Below are 22,936 nucleotides of genomic sequence, written 5' to 3'. Positions count from 1 at the left end.
GACAATACGAGTAGGTGTCGTACAGAGTCAAATGCTTTTCGGAAATACTGCATTTACCTGACTGCCTTGATCCACTGCATTTACCTGACTGCCTTGATCCAAAGGTTCCAGTATTCATACCCAAGAAAAGAGCGAGTTGGATTTCATATGATCAGTGTTTTGGGAATCCACGCTGGTTGGCACCAAGGAAATCAATGTGTCAAGATACCTCATTTAAGTGTATATACTCACTCTGTCATACTGCCATGGACCGTCCACAGTGCCTAATCGACAGAAGACAAGTTTAAGGCCTTGTGAATCTGCCTCTATGCAACGTTCTCCCACACCCAGCTGGCCTTTGGTGTTCAGCCTCATTAACTGCAAGAAGAAGAAGAAGAAGAAGACATAACTTAAAGCTATTTTGCACCAGTTGTACTGGACACACACACACACACACACACACACACAAAACTGTTTCTTGCATAAGTTAAAGTTAAAAAGATAGTTAAGTTAAAGTTAATAAGACAGTACATTCCTTTATGATGTCATGACAGCGGCTCATCAGACTGCACAAGATGAATGTCACATTTATATATGTTCATTTTGTAAGTTGCTAATTGCTTAGTAGCTAGCAATTAGAGAAAATATCCTTTAAATGCTCCAAAGGATGAAAGTAACAGTTCACCACCGATTTCCCAAGATTATTCAGTTCTATTGATATGCCATACCACATGCCAAGAATCTTCACTCTGAAAAATAATCCCTTTCATTGCTCCTTGCTGTAACTGCACTGCTGGATACACATGAACACATTCATGTATGGCAACAAACAAAGGCAGACCTGTCAGGGGCTACATTTCATTTAATGCAAGCAACTCCAACACAAGAATATCATTGGCCTGAACAGTGCCCTGCTGACTAGTGGGACACATTGCTTCAAAGGGTTTTTATAAGATTTCTATCCTATCACTGCCAATGTGTACCATGACACACTAGCACAGGTCTGTTTTTCGTGCTCCATCATCCAATGGTGGTGTTCCAGAATCAATGCTAATTTTTATGATGCGTGACATGTGGTAAAGAGAGAGAAATGTATGGGGCAGGTGCTTCTCCATCCCAGTAATGAGGTAGTAGTTATGGTCAATGTATCTGGTCACCATTTGTTGTTGTCCAGCAGTGAACTGGTGAATTATTAACTGCAAATGTGACCTGTCTACAGGTTGTTGCAATCCGAGTCAATGGGCACTACTGACATCAATACAGTGTTGCCCACAATAATCGATACTGACATCCAGTTTCTTGCAAACTGATAGGGCTCAAAGTGCGCCACAGACATGGTGGCATGTTAAAAGCCACCTCCAAATAGAGTGTGTCAAGTGTCACAAACCTACAACTTGACTACCATCAAATAAATTGGTACTGTGTGTTTGTTCATTCCGCACTCTACTGTGACTTTCACTGTGGCAACAGATGCACACCCACTCCAAAACACAGCAGCTATCTCTAATGCAATTGTTGAAGAAATGTATTTAGTGATTACATACAAGCACAATTACCAATGACTGGCACAGAAAACATCTTGCAAAAACACACTTGGGATGCAATGATTAAGTCCTGCCTCTTCTAAATAATATCTATGTCTAGTGTCACTGATTGAAAGCACATTCTTGGAAGAAACCATATGATTAACCAAAGTTGTTCAAAACAGTGTGTGCTCGTGTTATGAGTTGTCTATATGTGGCGTCCATGAATTGTTTTCTTTTGTTTTGCTTTACGGTGCAAAAAACAAATGGGGTCATACGCGCCCAAGTCAAAACTAGAGAACACGAACAAAGAGTGGAGTTAAATGATTGTGCGTCTGTTCCTATCGACAAAATAGGAGACAGCTAAAAACAGGCACTTGGAAACACCATACAGTAATGGAGGTCCAAAACTAAAAATTAAATGGCCTTCACCGTATTGCTGTGGCGGATAAAAAGTAAAACGCGGTCGACAGCCCGCACGTCATTTACTAAAATGGCTGATAAATCAGGCAGCAAACCCAAGCTTGATAATAAACAGTTAAAAATAGGGCACACCAGCAGGAAGTGGTGCCACTGAGCAAATGACGATGGCTTAAACGGCAGTGCTCAATACGCAGCAGAGTTAAATTAATCTCCTCTCGGTGGTAGGGCCAAGAGGAGGTTGTCCAAGGTGCTGGGAGAGGCTTAATAAGCTTAAACTTATTCCCACTAAAGGAGGACCATTGGCGATGCCAAAGAAACACCACCATGTGACAGATGGCAATGCAGAGATCATTGGAGGGAATACAGGTACTGGTATGAGGATTGCAGCCTTTTCAGCAGCAGCATTTCCTGGCAGACTGATATGACCAGGGACCCACAGAAACATGACACTGGCTCCACCAACAGTGAGCAAGTGAGAGGTCTCCTGGACCCACTGCAATAAGGGATAGGTAGTGTACAGTGCACATAGACTGTCAAGGGCACTGGGTGAGTCTGATTGGAAAGGCTGTGTCGCTGGATGTACTCTGTGGCCTGATACAAGGTGAAGAACTCGGGTGTAAATACTGAGGAGTGTGCTGGAAGCCGATATCGAAAGACACAGGTGCCAATGACAAAGGCACACCCGACCCAACGGTCAGTCAGAGAGCCATCAGTGTATACAAAGGTACTATTGCGAAGTTCCATACAAAGGTCGTGAAACTGGAGGCGATAGACCGAGGCTGGAGTAGTGTCCTTAGGAAGTGAATGAAGGCCAAGGTTAACACGGGCCGTTTCACAAAGCCAAGGCAGTGAAGGGTTCACACCCACTGGGAAAGTTGCAGGTAGTGTGAAGTTAAGCCACCATAGTAAGTGGAGAAAGCGGATTGCAGGAGGTAACAGAGAAGAGGGACAAGCATCATATTGGCGATCAAAGGAAACACCAAAGAAGGTATGGCGGTGGGACAGTGGTAGTTCAGCAGCTTCAGCATACAAATTCTCAACCGGGCTGGTGTAAAAGGCGCCCTGGCCAAACAGATGCCATGATGGTGAACAGTGTTGAAAAAGTGTAAAAGGGATGGGCATGCAGACGCATAAACAAAGCACCCATAGTCGAGTTTTGAATGGACAAGGGACTGGTACAAATGGAGGAGGGTGGTTCAATCGGCACCCCAGGAAGTACCAGTGAGGACACGTATGGGATTGAGGGACCGCGTACAGTGGGCTGCCAGGTAAGATACATGGGAGGACCAAGAGTGTTTCCTATCGAGTAGGAGCCTCAGAAAAGTCAATGAATGGAGGGGCAGCAGGCCCAAGACGTAGAGATGATGGGAGAAACCATTTGCACCGCCAGAAATTCATAAGTTTTGTCAGTGGAAAAGCGAAAGCCATTGTCGATGCTCCAAGAGTAAAGATGATCAAGACAGTGCTGAAAACGCTGCTCAGTGAGACAGGTCTGTGGAGAACTGCAATAGATGGCAAAATTGTCAACAAAAAGAGAGCCGGAGATGCCCGGTGGGAGACAGACCATTATAGGGCTAATGGCAATAGCAAAGAGGACGACGCTCAGGATAGAACCCTGAGGCACACCATTTTCCTGGATAAAGGTGTCCGACAAGGCAGAATCCACATGCATCCTGAAAACTCGGCCTTGTAAAAATGCCCGAATAAGACACAGCATTTCCTGGATAAAGGTGTCCGACAAGGCAGAACCCACATGCATCCTGAAAACTCGGCCTTGTAAAAATGCCCGAATAAGACACAGCAGGCGCCCATGGAAGCCCCACGTGTAAAGAGTATGGAGGGTACCAGTTTTCCAGTAGCTGTCGTAGGCCTTCTCCAAATCAAAAAAACACAGCCACAGTCTGGGATTTCCACAGAAAACCATTCATGACATCGGTGGACAAAGTAATGAGATGGTCAGCTGCAGAACGCCACGCATTTGTTAGTAAATGGCGAGACTCTAGCCACCACACCAGCCTGACACGAATCGTACGTTCCATCACCTCGCAAACACAGCTGTTAAGAGAAATGGGCCAGTAGCTAGAAGGAAGGTTTTTGTCCCTACCGGGCCTAGGTATGTGTATGACGGTGGCTTCACGCCAGCATCCAGGAAACGTGCCCTCCGCCCAGATGCAGTTCTACGTGTTAAGCAGAAAGGGCTTGCCCGCAAGAAAAAGGTGCTGCAACATCTGAATGTGGATGGCATCTGGCCCTGGGGCAGAGGATTGGGATGAACTGAGAGCATGATCTAGCTCTCTCATTGTAAAGGTGGCATTGTAACACTCATAATGCAAAGAATAGAAGGACATCGCCCGAGCCTCCTCCACTTGTTACCGATGGAGGAAGGCAGGGTGATAGTGGGAAGAGCTCGAAACTTCTGCAAAATGGTGGCCCAAGGTACTGGAGATAGCAAGAGGACCCAAGATGACATCGTCATTGACTGTCAGGCCAGAAACTGGGGAATGGATCTTGGTGCCAGAGAGCCGTCCGAGATTGGCCCACACGACAGAGGAAGGTGTGGAACTGTTAAAAGAATTAGTGAATGAAAGCCAGCTAGCTCTTTTGCTATCCTGAAGAACACGATGACACTGCACACATCTGTTTATAACGAATGCAGTTTGCCAGCGTAGGGTTGCCGTTAAAAATGCGGAGAGCTCGTAGACATGCGCGAATTGCATCACAGCATGCCTCACTCCACCAAGGGACTGGGACACGACGTGGTAAAGAGGAAGTGCAAGGAATGGAACGTTCTACAGCGGTAAGGATAACGTTGATGAGATAGTCCACCTGGTCATCCCAACTGGGGAAACCTTGTTCTTCAAAGGTCGCCAGGGAGGAATAAAGCTGCCAGTCAGCCTTAGTAAGCTGCCATTTGAGCATGCACGCAGGTGGGGTAGGAGTCAACAAATGGATAGCACACAGGAAATGGTCACTCAAGACTCAAAGACGATGGGTAAGCTGGGCAATGCAAAAGCATAGGTCCAAATGGGAATAGGTGTGTGAGGAGTCAGAAAGGATAGTGGGTGCTCCAGTGTTGAGGCAGAAGAGGCAAGTTGGTTAAGGAGGTCAGCCAAGAGGGCACCTGACAGGTCCTGGGAGAACCCAAAAGGGGATTATGTGCATTAAAGTCACCGAGTAGCAAAAATGGGGGAGGCAGCTGCCCAATAAGCTGAAGGAAGTCTGCCTTGGTGACATCGAATGACAGAGGTACATAAATGGTACAAAGAGAAAAAGGCAGGCGGAGAAGGAAAAGGCGAACTGCAACAGCTTGAAGACAGGTAGTCAGGGAAATGGGTTGACTATGAAGGTCATCCCGTATGAGCAACAGATGGAATGCCCACCTCTGGGGGAAGGTCAAAACGAATCAGTAAGTAATTTGGAAGCTCAAAGCAGTCTTGAGGGCGCAATTTTGTTTCCTGAAGGCAGAGTACAAGGGGATGCTGCGATGCTAAATGCAGCTGTAAACCTCTTTGTGGAACCGAAGGCCGACGTTCCATCAGAGGACAGTCACAAGGAGGAAGAGATGTAGGGGGTGTCAACTCGGCAGCCGCTGAGTGACAACCGGTATGGAGTCGCTACCACAGGACAAAGAGGCAGGAGGATTCTGCTCCATGGGGTCCACAGAAGCATCGGCTTGCTTGTGCGATCGGTCCGTGGAGTCCAATGCTAAAAAACGGTTGGTAACCAGAACAGAACTATACGTGCCAGACGGACGAACACAGGGTTTAGGAGCTACTAGGTAAGGCACCTTTTCCTTTACCCAAATCTCTTGGACAGCCCGTTCATCTAGGAACACAGGACAATCCCGAGAGGAGGTGGTGTGACCGCCATTGCAGTTGATACAGCGAGGAGAAGGAGGAGGCGGAAAATCGCTCTCGTGTGCATCCCTGTCACAGGTTACACATTTGGCTGGGTGTCGACAATACGTTCTAGCGTGATTGAACTAATGACACTGGAGCAGCACATAAGGTTCAGAATGAACGGCCAGACTGTGATGATTTTGTAACCTGCTTTAATCTTGGACAGCAGCACCACTCTATCAAAGGTGAGGAAAAAAGTGCGGGTGAGCACTACGGAAGAATCTACCTTTCCAATACACAATGGACGGCAATGACACCCTGATCGGAGACGTAAGATTGTATTTCGGCTTCAAGTTAGACCGTAGAGCAGCCCGGTCTAATTACACCACGGGAAGAATTCAAAGTACGATGGGCCTCGACACGAACAGGGTAGCCATGGAGAAGCAAGGCAGCGTGTGGGGATCAGAAGCTGTCCGCCAAAGTAAAATGCCATTCCTTAAACGAGAGCAGGATTTCACAGGGCCAGCAATTGCATCAACACCTTTCTGAATAATAAACAGTTTGACCATGGCAAAGGACTGACCGTCTTCAGTAGGTGAGACCACAAGCAACTATGGTGCAGCAGGAAGGGTAGAAGTCGAATGGGGAGACGATTGACTCGTCGCGAGAAAATCCCCCACGATTGCCAGCGTCTCCGATGGTGCGCTCCTTCCAAATGGGGGCTCCCTTCACAACGGGGCGCACACACCTTAGGTGATTGTTCACACCTCAGGTTACACCTCCCGAACATCTGACAGACGGACCAATCGGCAATTTGGGAAGGTTGCAGCTTAGGCAATCAGCCCTTCCTGGGCCTGGCCTGTACCGGGGGTTACGTGGGAACCCTACCTGTCGAGCCGGCGCTGGGAATTATGCATTGCCCAGTCACCTGTTATGCATGAGACGCATGGGCCGGCCTTCAGGAGCACACAGGGAGGAAGAAGAAAAAAAAGAGGATCCTCAAACGCAAAATCAGAGGAACGAGAGGAGAAGGGAAACAAAGAAAGTAAAGGGGAACCGAAAACAAAAGTGAGATTGTCCGTACGACAGCAACAGAATGCAGAACATTCCCAAGAATTTCCCAGAAAAGTTCCCCAAAGGAGGAGAAAAAGAATAACAAGAGTATAGACATGCAGCACGGAAGAGGAAAATGCTGCAAAGGCTGGGGCCCCATGGTAGCCAAGCACGAAACCGCCAAAGAGTGTCGAGCCCCCCGGGGGGCGGCCATGAATGAAAGCAGTCTTTGAAGAAAGTGTTACTCTATTAACTATGCAGTTAAAAAACTGCATCTGGTTGTGTTATTTTCAGTTGTGAACGCCTTATCACATTTGTAACTCTGTAAAATAGCAACCGTTTCAGATGAGTGTAGAGAGCCTGTAACAACACTAACGTTATCCTACTGTATATGTAATAAATTTTTGTCTTCTGAATTTCGATAAATTAGTATAATCGATATTCTGGTTTCATTTCTTTTTTGTTTCATGACATTATGTTGAAAAAGCTATAAACAAATTTCGATGTAAATTTTAATATTTATGTCAAATTTCAAGTAATGTTGTAATCGAAGGGAAGTGTACCTAATGTTGAAACTATTGTAAGATGTGAAAGTTGTATTTGTACGCCTGGTCCATACGTAGGCAATGTATTAGACTATGAGGAATGTAAAACCTTTGGTGAATACCCTGTCTGTAGGGGAGCGGTAAAAGGTGGAGGCAGGCGAGCGCGGGAAAATGCACACGGGCGCGGTATGGCATAACGGGCTCAGTAGTAGTAGTAGTAGTAGTAGTAGTCGGAGTTGGGCATCAATCTGAGAAACACGTGCTGGATCGAGGAGGCTCTCCTGGAAAAAGTGGTTTCGTTGAGCCTCGGACGCGCTGTTTCCGACGTCTATACAGCATGACAATATTCCACAGGCACTAAATGGAAAAGCATTGCGACGCCACGAAGAAGTAAAGTGCCGATGTTTCATGAGCCATTGCTGTAATTGCACGTGTGCTTTGTGCCTCGCCATCTCGCCGCCTGCTGACCGCCTCATCGATACGAACAGGTTGAAACTTTCAGTACTGTACTCGTGTGGACCAGTGTCACTTTTGCTACATACTGTTCAATAATAACTTAAATTTTACCAGAACTGTCCTATCAATTAATTATCCTCACAACTAACCTAGACAGGGTCCTTTCCACATGTTGTGCAATCCGAGTATCCCAAGATGAAGATTTAAAGTTTATGTTAATAATAATTACCTGCAGCCCTATCTATGTTAGAATGATGTTTAAAGAACTTTGTTGTTAATGAGATACTGGACGAATAATATAGGTCTGACCAAGTTGGAAGATAATGTTGAAATTGGTTTAGTAATGAAGTTTATTTAAATTGAGACAAAAATAACGGTAGTTAAATGAGCAGGAAATAAGACAAAAAAGAGTGGTAAATCATATATTGGAAATCTTGAATGCTTAATGCTCTCAATAATCAAACTTTCACTACAGTGATCATAACAGTTTCAGGGTCTCCCCCCCCCCCTCTTATTCTTTTCTATTCATTTGAATTCTGAAGTGTACTGGACTGCTTTGACCAGCAAAGTTAAAGTCAATATAAAACCTAAATTTATCAGTGTTTTACCTTTCTTAAAATTGACATTGTATGTGTGTTTCAAAAGTGCTATTTCTAGGGTAACCCATGCCCGATTTCAGTCGGATCAATAGACAAAACGCAGGTTGTAGTAAACATTATAGTGTAATGTTGTGTATTTATAGCTTGTCCAAATTAGCACAGAAAGTGAAAATATTAGTTCAGTAGATTTTTCTGGTTCTAAAATTTACCATATAATGCAATGTTACTACGCGTTGTTATGCTTGAACGTACTTCCTCTTGTACAGGGAAGAAACTCAGTTAATGCCTAATTAGGCTGGTGACCGTATTATTAACAATTGGTAGCATCTACTGTGTATGTTTCTTGCCCGTCCTAACATGTAGTTGCACTTTAGACTTGCTTGACGTATCATTGTTGTTACTGAGTGGGTGTAAGTCTGATTTTGCCTCCATTCAGGTACACGCGGTCAACATATTTACTAAAATCCTTTCTTATAAGGTGAAGCCCGTCAACTTACCATAGTACAGGCTTTAAAGAGTTAACGTACGTGAGAGCGTAGTCGTTACAAGTGACTTCCCGGTGACAGGACATCCAGTTGTTGTCGGTCACAAATTAACGTGAATACCGAACAGTGGATGTTCAGTGGCACGAATTGTAATAATATTCAGTAAAATAAATAGCAGTGAACGTCAAGTACAGTAGTGTGGTGTAGCTTGCATTCAGTATGGACAGGAAAGTAGACAGGGTAGATGTGCCGAGCGTAATGGAAGATGCGCATGGCAATAGCAGGAGTTTAAGCGGCCAGATAACAGATGGCGTTAGTGGAAGACAGTTGGCATACATACAATATCACGAACATGTTAATGAACAGATTGAAATGTCGAGATTACCTCGAACACAGCAAGGGGTAAAACAAGAAGTAGGGGATGACTTTGTAGATGATAGTGGGTACGTGAATGAATCCACTGACATGTTTGATTCTCCACATGTAAAGAAAGAACTGAAAGAAACTTTTGAAGTAGGATCGAAACACACCGATTCCGTAGGACAAAACAGTGTGAAAATTTTAAGCATGAACGATTTATTCGAACAATTAACCAAACAAATTGCAGGACAGAGTGAGCAGCTCAAAACACAGAATAATCAGCTTAAAGCACAGGTCGAAGAGCAAGGAATTAAAATTAGTAAACAAATAGAACAGGTAGAACAACAAGTGGGTAGTTTAAGCTCTGTAGTAAATACTATGAAATTCGAAATTGACACAATTAATAAAAATATGGATACTATGCAGGGGGAAATTGACAACATTAACAGTAGGTTTGATGTTGAAATTCTCAACATCCAAGAGAAAGTAGAGCCTCTAATGCAAACAAAAGTAGACGAAAAAGTTTTCGGTCTTAAAACTGAGATCGTAAACGAATGTCAACACGGAATATCACAGTTGAAAAAGGCAGTTTCAGACACTGAAAGAGAGTTAGGCGAAAAAATTTACCGGACATGTACAAAAGTGTGAACAAAATACTTCGAAAATTCAAGGCAAAATTTTCGATCTTGAGAGTAAAATCAAAGATAGGCCTGGTGTTGGCTGTAATGGCACACCACTTACGAAGCTATTGGAAGGTGAGGAACGCTTCGATCCCGCCAAGAAACGTAACGGATGGCATCCGTTAGATTTCATCAAAAATTGCGAGAGAATATTTCCTGAACACTTGTCTGATCAGGAAAAGATAAATGTAGTAATTAGCGCCTTAGCAGGTGACGCTAAGCGCTGGGGAATTAATTTGAATACCGAACGAATGACGTTCGAAGAATTTAAGCAAAAGTTTACGGAAGAATATTGGTCTGAACAAAAACAGGATCATTTGTGGCGCGATTTTATCATGGCCTAACTTCATGATAACAGGGGCAGGAATTCTTTGAAAGTTTTCTGCGAATATTGGTACCGAAAATTGACGCATTTAAGAAGGAGAAGATCCGATTCAGAAATTATATGGGAGCTATATAAAAAGCTTCCAGAAGATTCAAAGAGATATGTGGGAAGCAATCATCGTAGCTTCCAAGCATTTCTCGAGAGGGTCGAAGACGAAGACCACTGGCGCGAAAGTCGTGCCAATTATCAAAATTTTGGTAACAGGAATAATCGTAATAATGACGAGAGAAATGACGGTGAAGGGTTTCGCGTCAACGTGATACAGAGAGGAAGAGGCAGAGGAAGAGCAAGGGGAAGTTATATAGGTCGCGGTAGAGGGTATACCGCGCAAGATAATAATGACGCAGGAAACTGATTTCCGCGAACATTGCGGGCCAAACGGAAGCGGACAGTACATACCGGCACCGATTTAAGAAATGTTACCGGACCGACAGTAAAGTTATAAGACAGGTTAGAGACAGGCGTGGAACGACGCAACGTGTTGTTGCGAAACAAGCGTCAGGTGCGGGCATAAATGAGTCATCTTTGCCACGCAGAGCGACACATGTTAACAGACGAGTGGAGCATCAGAGGGCAACGGCCCAGACTAGCAGAACAGCTGTTCAGAGAAAAGCCGCCAGCAATGCGGCAGCATTAGATACGAACATTGCAGTAAGGAATGGTGAATACATTACGAGTGGTAATTCCATGGCGAAGGAAATAGTAGATGAAACAGTGGATACACAGAGAGGTGCGGTTAGCAGTATTAGCAATAAAGTAAATGGCGAGAATGAACTAGCAGAAGTAACTAATTGGTGTGTGCAGATCGACGATCTGTACAAGGGCCTCAAGCAATGTGAGTGGGAAGATTTTAAGGAGGAGTATGAGGCAAGGAAGTTGATTAGTGAAAAAGGAGATAATAGGGACGTCGATAAGGTGACGTGGCCCAAAATTGAAGAGGAGAGAGTAAACAGCGCCGCGCAAAGTACGCGTGCTGCCGATAGGACAATGATTAAAGATAGGAAGGAATTGGAGGATGAAATCCTAAGCATTGACGAGGAAGTAACTTCTGTTAATGATCCGCCAACAGTACGAGCTGCTACCGAAAGGCACCGTGAGAAAGAGGCTGGAAATGACCTAAAAGTAATTGAAGTCCACGAGGATTACACTAAATATGAAGGAACAGTAGATGTGAGTAAAGCTGATAATGAGAACGTTTTGTCAAAAGAAGATATTGAATTAAAATCAAAACCTGACGAAAATGCAGGGGAAGAACTTAGTGCCTGTCTCAGAAAAGCTTTTATGTTAGAACCTGAAAGCGATCCAGAATGGTCGGATTCTGACGATAGTTCAGATGACGAATATTTCGGTACTAGTGAAAATAATGGAAATACAGTTAATTGCGATATTATACCTAATGATGACGAAGTTTCAAAACAAAATCCAGATGTTGAGACTGAACAAAGGAAGAAAGAGCCACCTGACAACTCAGGGTCTATTTTACAAAGAGTTCAAGTAATTAATGACTTTGAACTCCCGGAACCAAAGAAACCGCCTGATATAGGTGGGGTGAATGTTAAAAGCATATCTTGGGACGATGTTATAGTCGACCCGGATTTGCTTAGGGAAGATCACAACAATGAAAAACATTTGACGGTGAAACAAACTGTAATACCAGTTGAAATTTATAATGTGAAATTGCAGGTACTTCTTGATACGGGATCTCAGATAAGCGCAATCTCCCAGTCGTTTTTCGAACACATTTGTGATGAGCCTGGAATAGTAATTATGTCAGTGACGGGTGTAAAAATTGTTGGTGCTACTGGCAAGACTAGCAAGCCGGTAAAGAACCAGATTTTGGTTGAATTTAGTATAAAAGGACAAAACTTTGAACACGATTTTTTGGTTGTGCCAAACTTGAGTACTGAAATGATTCTGGGAATAGATTGGTTGGATAAAGAGAAGGTTATTATTGATTTTAGCCAGGAAGTGATCAAAATTGATAGTGCATCTAGGAATTTAGACGTAAAATTTGAGGAAAATGGGAAGGTGTTCGATTCAGAAATTGATTCTTTATTGTTGGAGATCGAACAAGGGAATGATGGTTTGACAAACAAGTATGAGGTGTACCATGTCCAGAGGTTAATAAATGAGAGTGACAAGCAGGGGCATGATTTTATAGAAATGGTGGAAAATTTGAAGGAAATATCTCCCGAACAGAAAACAGAATTGCTTGATATTTTAGAAAGTAACAGCACCGTATTTTCGGACAAACCTGGCCTAGTTAAGAACTTTGAATACCAGATTGAGACAATAGAGCAGGAACCTTTCTTTGTAAGACCGTTTTCGATACCCATATCAAAGAGGCAGGCTGTGCAAGTGGAAATAGATAAAATGATAGAATGGGGTGTAATCGAACGGAGTAGCAGCGAATATAATAGTCCCCTTATCATCGTGAACAAAAGGAATGGGGGAGTAAGAGTAGTTATTGACGCCAGGACTTTGAACAAAATAGTAAAAAAGGAAATAGACATACCTGAAAATCTGGACGAAATGCTTCAAAAATTTTATAATGTGAAGTATTTAACCAGTCTGGACATGACCGCCGGATACTGGCAAATTCCTTTGAGCAAAGAATCCCGTAAATATACCGCTTTTCTATTTGCCGGGAAATGCTATCAGTCTAAAGTAGTACCATTTGGGCTTAGCACTTCGGTGGCAGTATTTATTAGGGCCCTGGACTTTGTATTAGGGAGAGAATTGAGTTCCCGGCTAACCATTTATATAGATGATTTACTAATTGCCACAGAAGAATGGCAAGAGCATTGTGAATTATTGCAGAAAGTTTTTGTTGCTCTACAAGCAGGTGGCATGACGCTTAAGTGGAAGAAATGTGAATTTATGAAATCGGAGATAAAGTTTCTGGGGCACATTATTACTACTACCGGTATTGGCAAGGACCCGGAAAAGTTAAGTGCAATAGTAGAGTGTCCAGCTCCTAGAAATAGAAAACAGTTGAAAGCCTTTTTGGGTTTATGTGGATTCTATAGAAAATTCATCAAGGGGCAAGTTTTTAATAGCCCTCATTCGAATAATCTACTGAAGAAAAATAGTGCTTTTGTGTGGACCGAAGGGTGCACGAGAGATTTTGAAAATTTAAAAAGTGAACTTTTGAATGACAATATTTTGCATCACCCCATACTGTCAAAACCTTTCCATATGAGTACTGACAGCAGTGCTTATGGAATTGGTATAGAAGTTTCCCAAGAAATCTGTGATGGCAAAGAAATCGAACACAGGACTATCGCGTTTGCAAGTAGAACTCTAACAAAATACGAGAGAAACTACACTATATCGGAAAAGGAAGCTTTAGCCATTATATGGGGGTTAAAGAAATTCAGAAATTATCTGTGGGGCCATAAGCTCATCATACATACTGACCACAAAGCTTTAACTTTTCTTACGGATTGTTGTTTACTAAATGGCAGGCTAACTCGTTGGGCTTTGTACCTGCAACAATTTGATTACGAGATTTGCTATGTTAAGGGTACTGAGAATTATGTGGCAGATGCTTTATCTCGATTGCCTAATGGTATGAGTGAAGTGCCCAATGAAAATGGTGAAGAGGGTACTTTTCAGATAAGGTATATGAAAGAGGTTTCAGGGAAAAGGAAAATTGAACAAATATGTAAAAATATGAGATACCATCAAAATGAGGATCCGACATGGAAATCTGTGAAAGTAAATTTTGACAATGTGCAGTATCCTCAAATTAAGAAGTATTACAAAATCTTTAAAGGCATTTTATATAGGAGGAAAGATTTAGCCACTGAGGAATGCAGAGTATGTTGGCCACACCAGTTCGATACCGAGGTCGTAGACTATTTTCATTTAGCATTGAGGCATAGTGGGCCAAAGAAATGTTTGGATAAATTGAATAATGTAGTAGTGATTGCTGGTAGTGTCAGTAAGAGGGTAAAGGAACGAATTAAGTCTTGTGATGTCTGTCAAAGGGCCAAAGTACCGAACAGAACTAATAGAGGTCCAATGCAAAGTACATTACCTGAAGACACCCTAGAGTTATTATCAGTAGATTTATATGGTCCCCTCCCAAAGACTTCGGGAAATTATGCATATATTTTAGTAATTTGGAAGTAATCTCAAAGTTTGTGAAATTATACCCCTTGAAAAGAGCAACAGCAAAAGCTGTATTTAGTAGGATAGTCGAATACTTCAGAACCATCGGGAAACCCAAGGCAGTACTATCTGACAATGGACCCCAGTTCATATCCAAAATTTGGAAAGAAGGAATGGAGCAAAATGGTGTGGAGGTTAAATATATCTCAGCTTATCATCCTGCTAGCAACCCGGTTGAAAGGTACATGCGAGAAATCGGAAGATTGTGTAGAACGTACTGCAGTCATAACCATAGGGTCTGGGGCAAGTTTATATCGGACTTTGAGACTGTCATGAACACCTTGCATCATGAATCTACTGGGTTCCCACCGGAAGAAATTTTGTTAGGCAGCAGAAGTAAAAGTTTAATTGAGGAAAAACTAGAGTTTCCGCCTTGTACAAGCTTGGGGTTGAGTCAAAAGAAAGAATTAGTCAGAAAAAGGGCAAAGCAAAAAGCTGAATCGAGATCTAAAAGACATGATAAAAATCTGAAAGTTTCAAAATTTAAAATTGGAGATTACGTTCTTTTAAAAACCCACGAAAAATCTAGTGAACTGAACCATGAAATTTCCAAATTTAAATATATTTATAATGGACCGTATATAATACAGAACATTCCACACGATAATGCTTACTACCTGATCTACCCAAAATCCAAAAGACCTTTAGGTGTAAGAAATGTTGTGGACCTGAAACTGTATGTTCCTAGAACTGAGTGAACTAAGTACAATCAGAAAACAATTTACAGTAAATATGCTGTATATTATGCTGAAGCTAATTTATGCCAAATGTAACAAACCTTTGTAACTTAGGTAGACCAAATATCAGTGTACTAATGTAATTATGTGAGTTTCAGATTACCAATTGTACTATAAATGTAAAGAGGTATGGAAAAAAAAGGGCTGAAAAGAAAGGATAAATGTTGTCAGCCAGATAAAAGATGGGACTGTCAAAATGAAAATGGGCAGTGTATGAGCCATAATATAAAGGATTGCCAAACACCAAAGAGGGCAGATAAATAATCAAAGGAGAACTGTAAGTGTGATACAGGAGATGTGACAATATGATGTGAAAAGGACTGCCCAAATCTGAATAATAGGCAGCAAATATGTGTGGTAATTTTCTAAATATTATTGTGTGTTTTTTTTTTCTTTAGTAAGTAAGGAAATGGACTGCCATTCAATGCAAGCAGCAACAAATTGTTTTATAGTGTATATAGATATTTGTATTTGATTTGGTAAATAAGTGTTTGTGTTCCAAAATTTGGTTTCATTTGTCTGAGAAATATAACAATGATGAGTAGTTTGCTACTTAAATAATGTTGTGATAGGAGGATGGACTGTGCCAAAGGCACTTAAGCAAACAATAGGTAAATGTTCTTGATATGTTAAAAATTTATAGACTTATGTAAAGTGAGTGAAAGAAAGTTTGTGGTATAAAACATTTTTTTGATGGGACAATCACACAAAGATTCAGAACCACTGTATAAATATAAAGTTCAGTGTTCCCATCAAATTTGCACTTAGTGAAATTTAATGGAAACAGGGGCATGTGTAACAACACTAATGTTATCCTACTGTATATGTAATAAATTTTTGTCTTCTGAATTTCGATAAATTAGTATAATCGATATTCTGGTTTCATTTCTTTTTTGTTTCATGACATGTTGAAAAAGCTATAAACAAATTTCGATGTAAATTTTAATATTTATGTCAAATTTCAAGTAATGTTGTAATCGAAGGGAAGTGTACCTAATGTTGAAACTATTGTAAGATGTGAAAGTTGTATTTGTATGCCTGGTCCATACGTAGGCAATGTATTAGACTATGAGGAATGTAAAACCTTTGGTGAATACCCTGTCTGTAGGGGAGCGGTAAAAGGTGGAGGCAGGCGAGCGCGGGAAAATGCACACGGGCGCGGTATGGCATAACGGGCTCAGTAGTAGTAGTAGTAGTAGTAGTAGTCGGAGTTGGGCATCAATCTGAGAAACACGTGCTGGATCGAGGAGGCTCTCCTGGAAAAAGTGGTTTCGTTGAGCCTCGGACGCGCTGTTTCCGACGTCTACACAGCATGACAATATTCCACAGGCACTAAATGGAAAAGCATTGCGACGCCATGAAGAAGTAAAGTGCCGATGTTTCATGAGCCATTGCTGTAATTGCACATGTGCTTTGTGCCTCGCCATCTCGCCGCCTGCCGACCGCCTCATCGATACGAACAGGTTGAAACTTTCAGTACTGTACTCGTGTGGACCAGTGTCACTTTTGCTACATACTGTTCAATAATAACTTTAATTTTACCAGAACTGTCCTATCAATTAATTATCCTCACAACTAACCTAGACAGGGTCCTTTCCACATGTTGTGCAATCCGAGTATCCCAAGATGAAGATTTAAAGTTTATGTTAATAATAATTACCTGCAGCCCTATCTATGTTAGAATGATGTTTAAAGAACTTTGTTGTTAATGAGATACTGGACGAATAATATAGGTCTGACCAAGTTGGAAGATAATGTTGAAATTGGTTTAGTAATGAAGTTTATTTAAATTGAGACAAAAATAACGGTAGTTAAATGAGCAGGAAATAAGACAAAAAAGAGTGGTAAATCATATATTGGAAATCTTGAATGCTTAATGCTCTCAATAATCAAACTTTCACTACAGTGATCATAACAGTTTCAGGGTCTCCCCCCCCCCCCCCCCCCTCTTATTCTTTTCTATTCATTTGAATTCTGAAGTGTATTGGACTGCTTTGACCAGCAAAGTTAAAGTCAATATAAAACCTAAATTTATCAGTGTTTTACCTTTCTTAAAATTGACATTGTATGTGTGTTTCAAAAGTGCTATTTCTAGGGTAACCCATGCCCGATTTCAGTCGGATCAATAGACAAAACGCAGGTTGTAGTAAACATTATAGTGTAATGTTGTGTATTTATAGCTTGTCCAAATTAGCACAGAAAGTGAAAATATTAGCTCAGTAGATTTTTCTGGTTCTAAAATTTACCATATAATGCAATGTTACTACGCGTTGTTATGCTTGAACGTACTTCCTCTTGTACAGGGAAGAAACTCAGTTAATGCCTAATTAGGCTGGTGACCGTATTATTAACAATTGGTAGCATCTACTGTGTATGTTTCTTGCCCGTCCTAACATGTAGTTGCACTTTAGACTTGCTTGACGTATCATTGTTGTTACTGAGTGGGTGTAAGTCTGATTTTGCCTCCATTCAGGTACACGCGGTCAACATATTTACTAAAATCCTTTCTTATAAGGTGAAGCCCGTCAACTTACCATAGTACAGGCTTTAAAGAGTTAACGTACGCGAGAGCGTAGTCGTTACAAGCCGCCATCAATTTTCAACACCTACTACTGGAATATGAGGTAATTAATCACTTGGCTACAGTTTAAGTACTGTACATGAAGTTTAGAGACTACTCCATTTTACTTTAATGTAATACTGTTACAACTGTAGGTGTTATCCACACAAAGTCAGTGGTAGCTGACAATACAGTCTGCAATGCACTGGTTGGGTACCATTTTGATACTATTTATCCTCTTAGTGTATAAGCTGCTGCACTACTAGCACCTCGACCTAACTAAGATTCTAAGTTAGTTATCAGGGAAAAACATTAGATTTTTAGAAGCTCGGGTTACATCAGTGTCCCATAAAAAGCAATGCCGCAATTTATTGCTATTTAGACTCCAACTTGACTTTGTACATATTAACCTAAAAGAATGTACGACGATCATTACTGAACTAGTCATCAAATTACCTGATTTGTCCCATAGCCATGACAAGGTGATACACCCATAAGACTAGGAGGTCCATGTCCCATGGTGTCCAGACACTGTTGTGTTGCCACATTGCGCATCTGGAAAATTAAGTAATAGACATTATGATTAGTTTAAATTCATAAAGAGACACATAGGTTTATCACTACTCAACTTTATGAGACAAAACTCTCTCACTCACACACACACACACACACACACACACACACACACACACACACTTTCCCTATTCAGTACATAAAAGAATAAACATTGGAGGCATTGCAGGAAAAAGACAGGTTACTCACAATGGCAGTCAACACAGACACTACCTAGTTGTAGAGGAAAGCAGGCTAAGAGGATGGCTTCATAAACAATAAATAGATCACAATCAATTGGCAATGAGAAAGCATTCCTGACTTAACAGGCTTGCAAAAATGGTGTTTGATGATGAAAGCACAGTTTTCAACAGAAGGAGTAACTTTGCAAAAATGAAATAAAGTGACAATTTCTGATACATCCTATCATACAAGTTCCCTTCTGCAGCTGAACATTCTGTATGTCTGGCTACAACAGACAGAACCTGTAAGGCAATAACTAAACCCATTATTTACATTTATTTGCCTTGTACTTGAAGTAATGAGTATGCTGTAATGTTCTAAGGGTGCAGCCGCATACATGTATCAACTTGACAGGGCTTCCAGATTCTCCTGTTTAAGTTATGCATGTGTGTTTCACGCTATTTTCAGAAGTTGGACTCAGAAGAATTTGAAATAAAAGCCTGAAAAACTGAAGTTCTTAGTCTTTCGCTATGAAATGAGTCTTTAATGTTTTGAATCTTATATTTTTCATCTAGTATGTGAAAATGCCACAAAAATGATTTCTGAGCTTAAAATGCGTCAAAAGAATGATGTTGACAAAAGCAATGTGATGTGAACTGGATTGTTTATTAATACATAAAACTGCCAATGAGAAATCTCTTCTAGGTGCATGCAAAAATCAGGCTTCGCAGGAGAGTTATTGCAAAAACTACAGTTATTGATGACTGTATGTACACTGGTCAATCCAAAAAATTTTGACACTGGATTAATAAACAAAATTAAGAAAAGAGAATTTTTTTTAACGCTTCAGATGTTCTACATAGCCTCTCCCCAATTGAGTACAATGCAGAACATGTGTGAAACTGTCAGAAAAGTTCTTGCGCCGCAACAGAAAGGTTTCACACGTTTCGGCAATGTAGTTTGTTTAAGGTTCGTTTCAATCTATTGAAACAGCAGAAGGCAAATAAAATACAGGAAAACAAATTGTAAAAATTTGTAACTTTCTGTATGTAATGTATATCTTATTTATTTGAGTAGATAGTCTAGTACTTTGTACAGCATGTTTGGGAGATGGTGGTAAAGATCATCTGTCAGCCCCGAGAGAACCGCAGAGTGCTGGGTCCAGAGACCACCATGCACCAGCTGACCGCTAGAAGAACAACTGACAGCTATATGTCGTTCTTTGACAAATCTTAAGGAATAATGGCGGAGCCATACTTTTATCAACAAAATGGTTCAGTTATGGTTTTATGCCTGAGGAAAGGCAGTTACTATCAAGGAGCAGTGAGTAACACTTAAGAGGAACTAAGTTAGTGTGTAGAGGGTTTGACGGATCAGATATATAGTTGCAGTTTTTTGGCTAACTTGAGCTGATGTGGTTAGCTATTGATATTAATTAATCAGACAGTTGTATCAATTTATGGTGCAGGTGGGAAGTTTCCACAATTTTAGAAGTATGACAAAGTGTGTGTATTTTCGTGAAAGATCGCAGCAAAGGGTGTAGGGCTAGATATTAAAGACCAGAAATAATTTACGTTTTCTGCATTCCTCAATTTAAATTAGAACTATTGATGTGCTTATTCTACAATTAGCTGAGTGGGGGTTTAAGTTCTGTACTTTTAACGAGGTTACGAGTTTTCTGAGGATTGTGAACCGTGAATCTAAGTAGTATTGTTTGATTTCAGCGATTAGACAGAAGCTATCTGAGTTGATGTACAGTTTATGGTGTATTTGTACCACACCTATAAGTGTGGTGTTATGATTAATTGTAAGGGTTTCAAGATGATTATCTGAACACCCAGACTGGTTTTTTTTTATTTTAATTTTTATTTTTTTAAATTATTTGTTTAATGAAGTTTACTTCTTTCACAGTTGTGATAGTAACCATATTTAAGCAAAATTCCACTGCGTTATTCCTGTAGTCAACAGTGACAAGTGACATTTTCGATTGAGGTTTTGTTAGTGGGATCGCTGATCGCTCGAACACCTGCAGTGGCTGAGAAATTTGCAATTTGTGATTCAAACTGAGTTAAAAATTAGTGGCAGCACCTAGGATTTTCTTTTTTATTGCTTCATTTCATTTTGTTTGGGGATTCAATTTTGTTTCTCACTTGATTATTCGTGAGCATTTGTGTCTGTACGCAGATAGTGCAGGGAAGGAACCAAACTTATTTTGTTTAAAAGTCAAAACCTACTCCCTGCGTTCTCATTTAGCCTGAAGTTACTAAATAATTACTATTTGAGAGGAATCATTCTTTATGACAGAAACAAGTGAGATCTTAAACTGTGGAATAATAACAAGTAGAAGAGAGCTGTCAAAGTCGGAGATTCTTAAATGACAAATGAACACAAGATCGGTAATCCACAGTATTTACGAGTTAAAGAATTTTTACTTCAAGATCATTTTAATTGGGGCTATAGTTTGTGTTTGAAAGGATGTAAGAGATTTATCTATTTTAAAGTACAGAAATTACGAAGGACTGGTTTATTTTTGTTCTAAAGTTGAAAGTTTACGAACATAGTTTTGTAACAAAGACACTGTTTATATTATCGAAGGGTGTTGCTGAAGTAAGAAAATAGACTGCTGCCTGTATCTGACAAAATTCATACTGTATCTTTCAATATTCATACATTTGCAGTTCCCCAGAACCTGAATTTCTGTGTAGTGAGAATTACCATTGCATTCATTATAAATCATTATTCTTAAGACTATTTACATTTTTTCCCCTTCAATGTCTTCTCTTATTGGAGCTGGGTTGTGTCTGCTAACAGGGCTAGTTACATGAAATTATAGGCGGAAATTTTGGCACAATGCATCCTTCTATGGGACATTTGTTCATCTTACCCATCACATTGGCTAGACCGTCGGCTATGTCATTGAAGTTGGGGTTTAAAAATGGTCACCAGACACCAAACTGGGTGAATAATATCGAGGAGGGAGGAAGGGAGGGAGGAAGGGCGGGGGAGGGGGGGGAGAGGGAGAGGGGGGGGGGAGGGAGAGAGAGAGAGAGAGAGAGAGAGAGAGAGAGAGAGAGAGAGAGAGAGAGAACCTGCACTAATCAACCCCTCCCCCCCCCCCCCTCCTATTGAAACTCTGCTACAACTGAAGCCATGTGAGCAGGCACACGCCTCTGCAGCAAGAAGAAATCCCTCTCCTTCCATGGTTGTGAACGAATCCTCCGAAACCACTTGCATTGCTGATCCACGACACCCAAATACTGAGTATTTACACTGGTGCCAATGAGAATAAATTCCTGTAGACAATGTCATGAGCATAAAAAAAGGTGATGAGCACGATCTTCAATTTTGATTTTGTCATTCACATGTTCTTCGGTCATGGTGAAAAACCAGAGATCCATTCTGCACTTTGCTGTTTTGTGATAGGTTTATACTGACAACACTAAGCCTTATCATCCATGCTGATTTTTTCTAAAAAAGAATTGTCTGAATTTTTCGATTTCGATCAAGTCATGGCAGAAGTCCACGCATCATCATTTTTGTTCGCTAGTCACGGTGCGTGGGGCAAACTTTGTACACATGTTTCTATTCAAAAACATCTGTAGAATTTTCTGACCACTTGGTTTAGTGATGTTCATTTTATCAGCAATATCTCTGTATAAGAGAGGACAGTCAGTTTTTGAAAGTTAATGAATTTTCTCAGTGATTCTGTCGGATGAACTTCAGGTGGGACACCCCAACCTCAAGAGATACCAGTCCTTCTGTAAAAAGTTTGAACCACTCAAACGGTCAAACAAGACTTAAACAATTATCACTGTAATCCTTTCTCATGGACTCAAATGGGTCTAGCCATTTCAGTGAGTAAAAAGTGAAATGAAATAATTGGCCTGTTGCTCTATCGTGATTCGTGGTAATAACACACTACACCCACACATCCACTACTTAATAATGCATGCTCACAGCTGACTGTTCGAATTTACATCCATTGCTTACTGTTATAAGTTCAAGCTGCTACTGTAGTTATTACACTGACACCACTTAGACATTATGACTAAAATCGGTCTTTCAACTTTTGGACACAGGGTATACGTAATGCGGTCCAATATACCTATTTTTACATTGTTCCAGACTGAAAAATCATCTTTACAGGAGCACACTACGAAAATCATGCAATACAGGATAACTCCATCCAACTGTGAAGCACTGTGGAGTCTCTGTTATGGTTTGAATAATGATAACATTGCTTTCAATATGAACCCACCGAATGCAAAAGTAAATTATAAGTTATAAGGTTTACAAAACTACATGAGTGAAAACGAGAGTTTATAAGCCTAGACCATGATCAAATTCACTAACTTATCAAACATTCACTAGAACTCTTGTTACACACACATTTTATACACA

General features: G+C 40.9%; 1 protein-coding gene across 1 annotated transcript in view; it reads right to left on the bottom strand.

The window, feature by feature from the left end:
• The window catches only part of LOC126091992 (N-acetylgalactosaminyltransferase 7-like), an 86,733-nt gene that overhangs the window by 5,618 nt on the left and 58,179 nt on the right, over positions 1-22,936 (bottom strand). The window contains 2 exon segments of the mRNA XM_049907363.1: positions 232-357; positions 18,257-18,355. Of these exon segments, the coding sequence (XP_049763320.1) occupies positions 232-357; positions 18,257-18,355 (225 nt within the window).

This window comes from Schistocerca cancellata, chromosome 7 (genome assembly GCF_023864275.1).
Source record: "Schistocerca cancellata isolate TAMUIC-IGC-003103 chromosome 7, iqSchCanc2.1, whole genome shotgun sequence".
In the NCBI taxonomy this organism is placed as follows: domain Eukaryota; kingdom Metazoa; phylum Arthropoda; class Insecta; order Orthoptera; family Acrididae; genus Schistocerca; species Schistocerca cancellata.
Note: the sequence above shows the minus strand (reverse complement) of the source record. Positions and strands in the feature narration are given on the sequence as shown.